Source organism: Bombina bombina, chromosome 1 (assembly GCF_027579735.1).
Source record: "Bombina bombina isolate aBomBom1 chromosome 1, aBomBom1.pri, whole genome shotgun sequence".
Classification (NCBI taxonomy): domain Eukaryota; kingdom Metazoa; phylum Chordata; class Amphibia; order Anura; family Bombinatoridae; genus Bombina; species Bombina bombina.
Genome location: NC_069499.1, coordinates 1277836740 through 1277851933, shown reverse-complemented (window position 1 = coordinate 1277851933; position 15194 = coordinate 1277836740). Strand labels below are relative to the sequence as shown.

At 35.7% G+C, this 15194-nt stretch overlaps 1 protein-coding gene across 1 annotated transcript in view; it reads right to left on the bottom strand.

Annotated features, from left to right (window-relative positions):
• LOC128648583 (pyrethroid hydrolase Ces2e) overlaps window positions 1-15194 on the bottom strand; it is a 156749-nt gene that overhangs the window by 80296 nt on the left and 61259 nt on the right. Inside the window, exons 2-4 of the mRNA XM_053701345.1 lie at window positions 3493-3697; window positions 3179-3317; window positions 2789-2922 (exon numbers count right to left, since the gene is read on the bottom strand). Coding sequence (XP_053557320.1) covers window positions 2789-2922; window positions 3179-3317; window positions 3493-3697 — 478 coding nt within the window. The remainder of the gene's footprint in view (window positions 1-2788; window positions 2923-3178; window positions 3318-3492; window positions 3698-15194) is intronic.

Below are 15194 nucleotides of genomic sequence, written 5' to 3'. Positions count from 1 at the left end.
ACAGTCAACACCAGAATTATTGTTGTTTAAAAAGATAGATAATCCCTTTATTACCCATTCCCCAGTTTTGCATAACCAACACAGTTATAGAAATACACTTTTTACCTCTGTAATTACCTTGTATCTACGCCTCTGCAAACTGCCCCCCCCTTTTTTTTTTTATCAGACTTGCATTTTAGCCAATCAGTGCTCAATCCAGGGTAACTTCACGTGCATGAGCTTAATGTTATCTATATGAAACACATGAACTAATGCCCTCTAGTAATCAAAATGCATTCAGATAAGAGGCAGTCTTCAAGGTCTAAGAAATTAGCATTTGAACCTCCTAGGTTTAGCTTTCAGCTAAGAATACCAAGAGAACAAAGCAACATTTGTGATAAAAGTAAATTGGAAAGTTGTTTAAAATGACATGCCCTATCTAAATTATGAAAGGTTTTTTTGGACTTGACTGTCCCTTTAAGTGAGGAGTCACATTTGTCTGCTTGCTTTTTACATCTAGTGAATGAAATTGGCATTACAGAGGCTATGTACCATTTTTTTTTTACTATGGTATGTTTTCGTTTTCTCCAATTTTTGTTTCCACAGTCTCAGTTCTGTCTTAAAGCGAACTTATAATTCTGGAAAGAGCTGCAAGCTGATACTTTTGCTATGTTCCTCACAGCTTACTTTTAGAACTTTTAGAGAACATTTTTATACATGATTTCTAAGTATACAGGTATTTAAATGTCATTCTTTACTGCATGTATTTCTTTTTGGCTAGATTACGAGTTGTGTGTTTGGGTAAAAAAGCAGCGTTAACAGGTCCTAATGCTGCTTTTTTACGCCTGTTGGTATTATGAGTCTAGGTTTAGGGTCACCACACACTTCTTTGGCCTTACCGCAAAACGACTTACGTAAACTTTGTAAAGTCTTTTTTCTATGGGACTTTCATAGCGCCGGTATTACGAGTTTGTCCTGGGAGGCCAAAAAGTGAGCGGTACACCCTACCCCGTCAAGAGTCCTAATGCATTTAAAAGTCAGTAGTTAAGAGTATTATGGTACAACGCCGTAACATAAAACTCATAACTAAAGTGCTAAAAAGTACACTAACACCCATAAACTAACTATTAACCCTAAACCGAGGCCCTCCCGCATCGCAAACACTAAAATAAAATTTTTAACCCCTAATCTGCCGCTCCGGACACCGCCGCCACCTACATTATATTTATGAACCCCTAATCTGCTGCCCCCAACATCGCCGACACATACATTATATTTATTAACCCATAATCTGCTGCCCCCAACATCGCCGATACCTACATTATATTTATTAACCCCTAATCTACAGCCCTCAATGTCGCCGCAACCTACCTACACTTATTAACTCCTAATCTGCAGCCCCCAATGTCGCCACCACTATAATAAACATATTAACCCCTAAACCGCCACACTCCTGCCTCGCAAACATTATTAAATATTATTAACCCCTAATCTGCCGTCCCTAACATTGCCGCCACCTACCTACATTTATTAACCCCTAATCTGCCGCCCCCAACATCGCCGCCACTATACTAAATGTATAAACCCCTAAACCTAAGTCTAACCCTAACCCTAACACCCCCTAACTAAAATTAAATGAAACTTCAGTTGGATTAACAGATACTTTGGTGATAGAGGTTTAATGAATAATAGGTTTAATGAATAAAGGAGTAGAGACTTCTTAACAGAAAAACATATTTGATGGCATATAAGAAACAGAGACCCATAAAGTTTGCTCATATTTCCTTCTGAATTACAACCTGGATTATCTTAGAGTAATTATCTTTACCACCTCTTTTTTGAAGTCTGTTCTATAAATTAATCAGGGTAAGACAAAGGGCAGTTTGCTCACTTCTATTAAGAAATTGTATACTGTAGATGCAGCCTAGAAAAAATGTAATATAAAAAAGTGAACAAAAGAAGTAGACATTCCAAATAAGGAATACTTAAAAGTCTAGGATAAAGCACACATACTGATAATAAAGAAATAAATGGTGATACAAGGGGACATTATACTGCAAAATCACACATTTAATCAACAATAAAGACAGGACATTCAGGTTACCCCTGTATGTAAAAACCTGGAACAAAGAACTGGTTATGTAAAATATGACTGTGGTGCACCACTGAGCTTAGTCTATGAAAAGTTTGTTAACAAGTAGTCGCTCAGAATAGCAGAGTAGAAAGCAAGTATTAGCGTAATTACAATAATAAAGTTCTGAAGAGCTGTGAGCAAAATAAAGCGTTATTGCACAAAAGTTCAGTCAGATAAGGCACTGTCCACAGGTTTTCCAGAAATGTCCAGATAGGTAAAGGACTTCTACCCCTCACTAAAGGCAAAGGAGAACAAACTCACGGTAAAGGAGGAGCATAGAGATACGTATCAACAGGCATCAGAGCGTCCTCCAACACCAACAGAGCTTCCCTAGAACTTCTGACCCCCTGTGGTACCACACTCAGACACAGCTGGTTGTGATCTTAGGAGGAGCAGTTATGTAAGGGACACAGGTATTTGTACCGGTGGTGTTGGAGGACGCTCTGTCAAAGATTATTGCCAAATCTATCACCTCTATGGTGTTGCTTCTGTTGTTAAAAATACTTTCATCCTTTGCTTTATTTCATGCCTTAAAAAGTTACTAAAGAATCACTGGATTTGGTTATATGGTAAAAAAATCCCTAAGGAGAAAAGATGACCAAAAGCAAAACATTGGTAGGTGAATATTAGCCAGTTGCTCTACACATCTTTCATGGAAATAAAATAGGTATTTACCTAAAGAACCCCAATAAGCCCAGCCTGTACTGTATTGCAACCACCACCACATTTTCATATGCAGATAGGGCTGATCCATCATAAAAAGATGCGGCTCCCATGGACAGTCCTCCTCCATGTATGAACACCATGACCTGTACAGAATTAGTAAATCATAAATATCTTCACAATAATTCAAATTAAAGATGTTTAAATGTCAGTATTTTCTTATTATTTTACCCTGTAAAACCATTATAGAATTTATTGTAAATTACATTTTGTACTAGTCACAAATAAAAAAAATGATTATAATACACAAAAAAGCTAAATGTATTGATAAAGGAAAAATAATTTAATTAGTTTTAAGAACATGTGTTCATTATTCTTAATTCATAATGTATTAGTACTTACTGGCAACTTGAGATCATTTTCCTGGTTTGCTGGAGTAAAGATATTTAGAAACAGGCAGTCTTCTGAAACCGGTGGTATCTCAAAATTTGATTGGAAGTATTCATTGAGTTTTTCTGATTGTTCAGACATTTGCAGACATCTGGAAAATGCAAAAATATCTACAATGTTATCAAAATATGATGACAACCGATCTTCATGCATCCTTCTTACAGAGTTATGAATGTGTTTCATGGTAGTATTTGTGAGAAGAAAGTGACCATAAGTCTAAAAAATACAGTGAAAACAGGTATTAACAATTTTAATTTGGAGCTTACATTGCTGGATATTGTGTTGCGTCTCTGATGGAGTCCCATGGTTCAGGTGGTTGTGGGGGTGCAAATCTTAATGGCCCAACCGGCGGCTTCGCAAACGGGATCCCAAAAAAAGCATGTACTGCTTGATCGGTTTCTTTTACCTTTATTTTTCTACCGTGAAGTTGTCCATATTTGGTTGACAAATTTGGAGAGTCATTCTCTTCCCCTGATAAGTATAATATAACAATAAACAACTGTTAAAAATGTTATGTTATCAATAAATGTAAATATATTCAGAGTATTCACAGATATCATGGCTGCACATGGAACAATATTTTAGTTGCTACACAATAAGCAACTGTATAATCTAGCCAAGGAGCATTTGTTTGCTATTGTCAACCCTGCCTAAATGTATGTACTTTTCCTTCTAGTTTTAAGATAAACTAATACAAAGTTTTACATAACCTTTCTATTTCCAATGTTTACTTTCTTTAGTGTGATTTGTGTTTGTCCCCTTAAAGTAATCCCTCCAGCATATTAATACACAAAATCACCAAAAATCATGGTCTACTGGTAGTGCACGCTATGCACTATAAATCATAATGATATGTTTAACAAAACAATAGACTTGCATAAATGATTTACTCAACCTAAAACATCTACTGTCAATAACATATAATGGGCTAGAATACGACTGGTGCGCTAAATGCGAGCAAGAGATATGGGGTATTTTGCAGCTTTTTGCGCAAGACTAATATAGTGCCATTAAATCTAACGCGTGTCGGGTTAGTGCAACTTCAGAGCTCTAGTTAGCTGTTACATGAGACAAAAACGTTTCACAAAACACATCAAAAATACATTGAAAATTAAAGTTACACTCGTAATAACACTATCTGATTAAAATTATTTTAATAAATTACATTAAAAGTCATAAGGGCTCAAAGATATGAGGTCTCAAGTGGTAGAATAAAAAAGAATCATGTAATGGTCTTTAACATAGAGATACAGTACATACATATACATGTCCAAATATGTATATGTATGTATAAATGTATATATGTGTGAACATATATATTTAAGTATTTATTTGTTTAACTGTATATGTACTGTACTTATTTCACATTTCAATATTCACTTAAAGGATAATGTACTTTTAATTGTAAATACATATTTCTATATATATCTATATATACCTATACTTATATATCTATTCCTATAGATGTATAGGTATAGATATGTATTGTGCATGAACAGTATAAGATATATATATATATAGAAATATATATTTAATAATAAAAAGTTATTAGGCAAAAATACAACTTGCCTAATAATTCTGCACTCCCTGTATATATATATATATATATATATATATATATATATATATATATATATACAGGGAGTGCAGAATTATTAGGCAAGTTGTATTTTTGAGGATTATTTTTATTATTGAACAACAACCATGTTCTCAATGAACCCAAAAAACTCATTAATATCAAAGCTGAATATTTTTGTAAGTAGTTTTTAGTTTGTTTTTGCTATTTTAGGGGGATATCTGTGTGTGCAGGTGACTATTACTGTGCATAATTATTAGGCAACTTAACAAAAAACAAATATATACCCATTTCAATTATTTATTTTTACCAGTGAAACCAATATAACATCTCAACATTCACAAATATACATTTCTGACATTCAAAAAAAACAAAAAACAAATCAGTGACCAATATAGCCACCTTTCTTTGCAAGGACACTCAAAAGCCTGCCATCCATGGATTCTGTCAGTGTTTTGATCTGTTCACCATCAACATTGCGTGCAGCAGCAACCACAGCCTCCCAGACACTGTTCAGAGAGGTGTACTGTTTTCCCTCCTTGTAAATCTCACATTTGATGATGGACCACAGGTTCTCAATGGGGTTCAGATCAGGTGAACAAGGAGGCCATGTCATTAGATTTTCTTCTTTTATACCGTTTCTTGCCAGCCACGCTGTGGAGTACTTGGACGCGTGTGATGGAGCATTGTCCTGCATGAAAATCATGTTTTTCTTGAAGGATGCAGACTTCTTCCTGTACCACTGCTTGAAGAAGGTGTCTTCCAGAAACTGGCAGTAGGACTGGGAGTTGAGCTTGACTCCATCCTCAACCCGAAAAGGCCCCACAAGCTCATCTTTGATGATACCAGCCCAAACCAGTACTCCACCTCCACCTTGCTGGCGTCTGAGTCGGACTGGAGCTCTCTGCCCTTTACCAATCCAGCCACGGGCCCATCCATCTGGCCCATCAAGACTCACTCTCATTTCATTAGTCCATAAAACCTTAGAAAAATCAGTCTTGAGATATTTCTTGGCCAAGTCTTGACGTTTCAGCTTGTTTGTCTTGTTCAGTGGTGGTCGTCTTTCAGCCTTTCTAACCTTGGCCATGTCTCTGAGTATTGCACACCTTGTGCTTTTGGGCACTCCAGTGATGTTGCAGCTCTGAAATATGGCCAAACTGGTGGCAAGTGGCATCTTGGCAGCTGCACGCTTGACTTTTCTCAGTTCATGGGCAGTTATTTTGCGCCTTGGTTTTTCCACACACTTCTTGCGACCCTGTTGACTATTTTGAATGAAACGCTTGATTGTTCGATGATCACGCTTCAGAAGCTTTGCAATTTTAAGAGTGCTGCATCCCTCTGCAAGATATCTCACTATTTTTTACTTTTCTGAGCCTGTCAAGTCCTTCTTTTGACCCATTTTGCCAAAGGAAAGGAAGTTGCCTAATAATTATGCACACCTGATATAGGGTGTTGATGTCATTAGACCACACCCCTTCTCATTACAGAGATGCACATCACCTAATATGCTTAATTGATAGTAGGCTTTCGAGCCTATACAGCTTGGAGTAAGACAACATGCATAATGAGGATGATGTGGTCGAAATACTCATTTGCACAATAATTCTGCACTCCCTGTATATATATATATATATATATATATATATATATATATATATATATATATATAGAAGAAAGTAAAATGTGTTCACTCAGTATACTGGGTAGACACAAGTGATACTCTATAGTTGGCGCTAGTCAGTATTGTGTATGGTATAGTGGCAGCTATATAAGACAAATACTGGTTGAGATGTGAGGTCCCAGTCAGTAAGTGAAAAATGTGTATACAAGAATAGATACAGCGCCTATATATCCATTTAAAATATGGGTGGTGTATGGGAATATGAGTGAGAACTAGAGCTGATTATTAGAAAAATAATAGCAATTAAAAGAATATTTAAAAAATATAAATTATTAGAATCAATTATGCTTGAAGAATGATGAATAGATTATGAAACAGTGTTCATATGAGTCTTTAGACAATATATAGTCCGTAGTAAATCTTCATAAGCAGTTGGTATCAGTAAATAGATGGTATGTAATACCCTTACCAGATATTACCTCAATCTGATGAGGTAAGTATGCCGCACTGGGGGTATATACAGATGGTAGAATCTTCTCCTTGTATTCAGATGTGGTGCCTCTTGGGTTTTCGTGAGCCTCCTGGAGTATGCAGGGATATGTTTCTTGTTGTAGATAAATCCCTTGTACTTCCTTTATGTTGGTAGTTAGCCTCTTGGAGTACCTTTTCTGTCTTGGTATACACTTTCTCCAGCGTAAAGATACCCAGGGAGACAAGAAAGGATATATAGTGTAATACAGTTTATTTACAATTTAGGCATAAAATATAATTCACATAGCACTCACATTTGGCATCCTCAGATTATATGAGGTATGTATAAGGCATATAGGACTCTAGTGGGTCCTTCCACATACAGGTATGAGATACAAGTGCCCCAATCTTGGTATAAGACTTCGTAGTGAAGTATTATATAGCTATTGCTATTTCCCAAATGAGGTAATATGGTATAGTACACTTATCTCAAAAAGTATATGCCAGCAAACTGGCTACAAGGAGTGACACTGGTATAAAAAACGATTTAAATAAAACACATTTAAAATTAAGAGCATAAGAAATAAATAGTTGGTGTCCCTGACGCGTTTCAAAGGTTTGTGTGGGTAAATCCTTCTTCTTCAGAGGGTTGAGTGAGGAGCTGGGCCGTTATCGCTATTTGTACGCTTCGGGCGGCGGCACGCCCTCTGCGTACGTGACGTCATGCGTGCCAGCGTTACGGAACGTGAATATCACGTTTGTTTTAGGCATAGTGTCTCTGCTCTAAAGCTTATTCATTGGTTACCTGTAGCTGCATGGTTGATTGGATCGGTGCAGCCTAGGCTCATGGGATATGTAGTTCTATAGTTGCTGCCCATAGTTAGCTACGATCTCTGGAGGTATAGACAAAATGTAGCACTCGCAACAGTATAGTGTGTACATATTGTAAAGTGTGACCTTGAAATAATGCTTACATACACTTATACTTATAATACCTCACCTATAGAGATGTAAGTTGGTTAGACTTAGTAGAGGCCTCTGGGATATGTAGTTTACTAGGGAATATCCCTCTATAAATATATCTCCACTCTAAAGTGCAGTCTAACAGAGTTAGTGGCTAGATGTAATAAAAGTATTGATGGGGCATGGACATGTCATAATGTATACTCTAAAATAGATATTCACACTGTGCAATCCCATGAAGTATTTTTGTATTTTACAATTCCTGGATATACAGTGATTAATACATCCTTTGTATATTTTCTTAGTAAGATTAGTATGCATAGATGACATTGCATATTGGTTTCTTACTAATAATTCTTTTTGTGAAAAAGTTTTTCTATATATTCAAAGCTCTCTTAAGTTGTTAAGTTAAGCTTGAGCTTTATTATGGAACATGAGTTGTATACTATATATCTTAGTTAGGATGTAGAGCTCTATATAGTTTTCTGTATTTTTAGAATGTGAGACCTCTTTTATGTAATTTGTAGTTGAGGTTCAGTTAGTTGTTGGGCCTATATTGGAAGGCCAGATAATGTTTTATTTTAAAGGTATATATTCTCTATATTGATATATGGTACACAAGTGTTCCTTAGTATTGGGTGTATATTATATATTATGCAGGAAGGTATTGTACCTGGTAGATAGATATATATATATATGATCAGAGTGAAACTAATCTTTATTATTCAGCTAGATATATGTGTATTCCTTATACTGTATTTTTTACCTATTATTAGGTCTCAAGAATATTAGTCTTTGTTTTTCTGCAGTTATATATTTGTAATATCTTATATAAAGAATATAGTACTATTCTGTAGTAAGCTTAGTGGGGTCTGGTTGGATATAGAGTAGTATAGATACAATTTATAGGTTAATCAAAGGTTTTAATATATTTGAGAGGCTTGGATTCATGTAGCCTACTGAATTAAGAAAGCTGCAATATCTATATCCTTATTTAGACCTTTGGGAGTCATAGAGTCTAGTTTATGTATCCATTCTGTTTCCTTCCTTCTCAGATGGAGTTCTCTACTTACTCCCTCAGGTGGATCTCTTATATGTTCAAGTATAGTGCCTCTTAAACATGACGGATTGGAGTTATGTATTAAGCGAAAATGATTTGAGACACTATGTTTTTTGAAACTACTTTCTATATTTCTAATATGTTCCAAAAGTCTGGTTTTGTAGGGTCTAGTGGTACGTCCTACATACTGGAGCTTACAGTCACATTCAATAAGGTATACTACATATTCTGTTTTACAGTTTGTAATGGAGTCAAATTTCCAGCTTTTTTTGTTTGTGGATGAAGTGATTTTTTTAGTTGGTTTATTAATACTATAGTGATGTTTGCAAGCCTCGCAGTGTAACCGGTTGCATTTAAAGAAGCCTTTTGTTTTATTTTGCAGCCAATTGGTGGTTTTTTTGGTTTCAGATATAGATTTCAGTTTACTTGGAGCTATTATTGCTCTAATGTTTCTACCTTTTCTAAAAACCAATTTTGGGTTGTTTTTAGTTATTCCGTTTAATAGGTTATCTTTTTTTAATATGTGCCAGTGTTTGTTTAAGATAGTTCTGATAGCATTGGCACCTTCATTATATGTTGTGATCATAAGTGGCACATCTTTTTGTTCTTTGCTATTTTTCTTCAAATTTTTTATTATTAATGTGTCTCTATTCATTCTATTGACCTTATTAAATGCCTTTTGTACATTATCAGCTTTGTAACCTTTATTTAATAATTTATTGGTCAAAATTTTTGATTCGTGTAGGAAGTCTTTCTGTCTGGAACAATTCCTTTTTATGCGTAGGAATTGTCCATAAGGTATACTTTGTATCCATGCTGGATGATGGCTACTCGTTGCTGTTAGATAACTGTTGCTGTCTGTAGCTTTACTATATACTTTAGTTTGAATGGAGTTTTCCTCCTGATAGAGTATGAGGTCTAGGAATTCAATTTCTTTAGGATTAGTTTTATCTGTAAATGTTAGGTTGAAATCATTAGTATTAATATAGTTGACGAAATCTTGGACTGCATTCTTATTGTCCTTGTGTTCCCATATTATTATGATGTCATCGATAAAGCGGTAATATGATTTGATGTTGTCTATGAAGGGGTTATTTTCCCAGATGTATTTGTCTTCCCACATGCCCATATATAGGTTGGCATAGCTGGGGGCGAATTTCGTCCCCATAGCTGTGCCACCTATTTGAAGAAAATATTCATTATTAAAGGTAAAGTAATTTTTTTGTAAGATGAACTTAGCAGAATCCTTTATGAATTCGATTTTATTTGTTTCTAGATTTGATAGTTTATTTAACCAGTAGTCTAGTGCTTCTATACCTTTATTGTGGGGGATATTGGTATATAGAGAGCTGACGTCCAGTGTAAGCCAGCAATAATTTTCTTTCCATTTGATGTTAGATAATTTACTAATAGTGTCTGGTGTGTCTCTGATGTGTGATTTAAGGTTGGGCACCAGAGGTTGGAGGAATGAGTCTATATATTCTGATAGTTTTGTAGTGAGGGACCCTATTCCTGAAATAATTGGTCTACCAGGAGGATTAATATTGCTTTTATGAATTTTAGGTGTGTGGTAGAAGGTGGCTACTTTTGGGTTGGTGATAGATAAGAATAGGAATTCGTGATTATTAATTATATTTTCATGTTTTGCAGTGTCTAAAAGATTTATGTATTCTTTTAAATAGCATTCAGTAGGATTGTTTTTGAGGGGTCTATATGTCTCATTGTGACCAAGTAGTCTCATGGCTTCCTGGATGTATTCTGCTCTATCCTGTATGATGATCCCTCCTCCCTTGTCGGCTTCCCTTATTACTATTTCATGATCATCTTTTAGCTGTTTCAATGTAATTTTCTCTTTCTTGGTAAGATTATCTTTTTTTATTTTATATGTTTCGCACATTTGTAATAAGTCTTCTTGGACTAGCTTTTCAAATACAGGGATATAGTTTCCTTTAGATTGTGTGGGAAAGAAAGTTGATGTAGGTTTGAAACTAGAATGTGTAGAAAAATTTACAGTTGCTGTATTGGAGCTAGGTACATGGTCATTAGCGGTTGGGTTGTCATTATCATTTAGCAATGATTCAAGGTCTATTAGAGCGTTTAGATCATTATCATTTAATTGGGAGGGAGTTATATTGTTCAGGTTTGTAGATTTATCTTTTTGTATTTTTTGGAAGTGCCTATTTAGGGTTAACTTCCTAATATATTTATGTAGGTCTATGAAGAGGTTAAAGGGATTAGGTCCCTTGGTAGGGGCGAATGCTAGGCCTTTTTTTAGAAGGTTTAGTTCCTGTAATGAGAAGGTTTTATGTGATGATAAATTAAATATTTTTACTTCTGAATGTAAGTCTTTAGGATTAGATTTTACATTTTGGTTGATCTTATTCTTTTTTGATTGCATTCGTTTTCCTGCTCTGCACCCTCTTCTTCTGACTCGTTTCTTCTTCTTTTCTGGTGGTGTTGTTTTATTCTCCAGTGTGGGACGTTGGTGTTCTGCTCTGGTAGGAGAGGTGTGTGTGGATCTCTGGGTAATGTGTTCTGGTTGCTCTGTTTGTACTGCCGGTGGTATGTATGATGTGGTAGTTGATACGGGGAGGGAGGGTATGATTGGTGCTGTGAGTGTGTGTTGTAGTCTGGTCTCTTGTGATTGGGTGAGTGTTTGTAAGGGTGTCTGAATTGAGGGTGGGGAGGAGGGTTGTGTGGTGGTGGGTGTTGTCCTAAAAAACGAGAATTGTAGTGATTGTTGTTATTGCGTATATTGTGATGATAGGTATTTCTACGATTGCTATTGCGTGCTTTGTATGGTATATGATTATGGAACGTAGTGTTATGTATACTCTTATTACCTGTATTATGTTGCTCTTTTGGGCCTGGATAATGTAATGAGAAGCCTGGTGAATATATTTCCTCATAGTTATCCTCATTTGTTTTGTCATTAGGTTCAGATGCTGTTGCCATATTATAATTTTCGCAGTTAAAACCTAGGTTATGGGAAATGTTATTATCTTCTCGTATTCTTTCTTTGTGTAAGTTTAAATCCTTCATGAATTTTTCTCTTTTACGGTTTTCCACTATTTTTTCATATCTTAGAATTTTGTTTTTATTCTCCTTATCAAGTTCATTGTAGTATACATCTCCTTTAAAATTGTTTAGTCTTTGTCTTATATCAGTGATCTGCTCTGTTAGTGTGTCTACCTTTCTGTCCCTGTATTTGATTAGGATTTTCATGAATGTAATAGAGCATTGGTGTAGGGCAGAGTCCCATTCAGATAGTAGCTCAATTTCTGTATCTTCAAATATAGGTGTTTTAGTGAGTTGCAGACCCTGTGGTACGATATTGTATTTGATATATCTTTCAAGTGTTAGGCTGTCATACCAGTTTTGCAATTGTTTTTTACTGAGTTTCTCTAATTTTTCAAATAATTTTTTTGGATTTGTAATTTCCAAGTTGGTTTCTAGAGTAGATTGTTCCTCATTTATTGATAAATTTCTACTTCTATTTTTTGGATCAAAGTATGCCCCATATTCTAGGTCCATGATCTATATATTAGTATAGATTGTGTATATATATATATATATATCTATTTAGATGCGAATGACTTAGTCTGTTAGAATGATTTGTATACTAATGGACGTGACAGATTGAGGTGTGAAATGGTAATGTCTAAGACTTGCAGCCTAGAGTAACAGCTGAACCTATAGTAGGAACTAGAAATAGAGAAGAAAGTAAAATGTGTTCACTCAGTATACTGGGTAGACACAAGTGATACTCTATAGTTGGCGCTAGTCAGTATTGTGTATGGTATAGTGGCAGCTATATAAGACAAATACTGGTTGAGATGTGAGGTCCCAGTCAGTAAGTGAAAAATGTGTATACAAGAATAGATACAGCGCCTATATATCCATTTAAAATATGGGTGGTGTATGGGAATATGAGTGAGAACTAGAGCTGATTATTAGAAAAATAATAGCAATTAAAAGAATATTTAAAAAATATAAATTATTAGAATCAATTATGCTTGAAGAATGATGAATAGATTATGAAACAGTGTTCATATGAGTCTTTAGACAATATATAGTCCGTAGTAAATCTTCATAAGCAGTTGGTATCAGTAAATAGATGGTATGTAATACCCTTACCAGATATTACCTCAATCTGATGAGGTAAGTATGCCGCACTGGGGGTATATACAGATGATAGAATCTTCTCCTTGTATTCAGATGTGGTGCCTCTTGGGTTTTCGTGAGCCTCCTGGAGTATGCAGGGATATGTTTCTTGTTGTAGATAAATCCCTTGTACTTCCTTTATGTTGGTAGTTAGCCTCTTGGAGTACCTTTTCTGTCTTGGTATACACTTTCTCCAGCGTAAAGATACCCAGGGAGACAAGAAAGGATATATAGTGTAATACAGTTTATTTACAATTTAGGCATAAAATATAATTCACATAGCACTCACATTTGGCATCCTCAGATTATATGAGGTATGTATAAGGCATATAGGACTCTAGTGGGTCCTTCCACATACAGGTATGAGATACAAGTGCCCCAATCTTGGTATAAGACTTCGTAGTGAAGTATTATATAGCTATTGCTATTTCCCAAATGAGGTAATATGGTATAGTACACTTATCTCAAAAAGTATATGCCAGCAAACTGGCTACAAGGAGTGACACTGGTATAAAAAACGATTTAAATAAAACACATTTAAAATTAAGAGCATAAGAAATAAATAGTTGGTGTCCCTGACGCGTTTCAAAGGTTTGTGTGGGTAAATCCTTCTTCTTCAGAGGGTTGAGTGAGGAGCTGGGCCGTTATCGCTATTTGTACGCTTCGGGCGGCGGCACGCCCTCTGCGTACGTGACGTCATGCGTGCCAGCGTTACGGAACGTGAATATCACGTTTGTTTTAGGCATAGTGTCTCTGCTCTAAAGCTTATTCATTGGTTACCTGTAGCTGCATGGTTGATTGGATCGGTGCAGCCTAGGCTCATGGGATATGTAGTTCTATAGTTGCTGCCCATAGTTAGCTACGATCTCTGGAGGTATAGACAAAATGTAGCACTCGCAACAGTATAGTGTGTACATATTGTAAAGTGTGACCTTGAAATAATGCTTACATACACTTATACTTATAATACCTCACCTATAGAGATGTAAGTTGGTTAGACTTAGTAGAGGCCTCTGGGATATGTAGTTTACTAGGGAATATCCCTCTATAAATATATCTCCACTCTAAAGTGCAGTCTAACAGAGTTAGTGGCTAGATGTAATAAAAGTATTGATGGGGCATGGACATGTCATAATGTATACTCTAAAATAGATATTCACACTGTGCAATCCCATGAAGTATTTTTGTATTTTACAATTCCTGGATATACAGTGATTAATACATCCTTTGTATATTTTCTTAGTAAGATTAGTATGCATAGATGACATTGCATATTGGTTTCTTACTAATAATTCTTTTTGTGAAAAAGTTTTTCTATATATTCAAAGCTCTCTTAAGTTGTTAAGTTAGAGTGGAGATATATTTATAGAGGGATATTCCCTAGTAAACTACATATCCCAGAGGCCTCTACTAAGTCTAACCAACTTACATCTCTATAGGTGAGGTATTATAAGTATAAGTGTATGTAAGCATTATTTCAAGGTCACACTTTACAATATGTACACACTATACTGTTGCGAGTGCTACATTTTGTCTATACCTCCAGAGATCGTAGCTAACTATGGGCAGCAACTATAGAACTACATATCCCATGAGCCTAGGCTGCACCGATCCAATCAACCATGCAGCTACAGGTAACCAATGAATAAGCTTTAGAGCAGAGACACTATGCCTAAAACAAACGTGATATTCACGTTCCGTAACGCTGGCACGCATGACGTCACGTACGCAGAGGGCGTGCCGCCGCCTGAAGCGTACAAATAGCGATAACGGCCCAGCTCCTCACTCAACCCTCTGAAGAAGAAGGATTTACCCACACAAACCTTTGAAACGCGTCAGGGACACCAACTATTTATTTCTTATGCTCTTAATTTTAAATGTGTTTTATTTAAATCGTTTTTTATACCAGTGTCACTCCTTGTAGCCAGTTTGCTGGCATATACTTTTTGAGATAAGTGTACTATACCATATTACCTCATTTGGGAAATAGCAATAGCTATATAATACTTCACTACGAAGTCTTATACCAAGATTGGGGCACTTGTATCTCATACCTGTATGTGGAAGGACCCACTAGAGTCCTATATGCCTTATACATACCTCATATAATCTG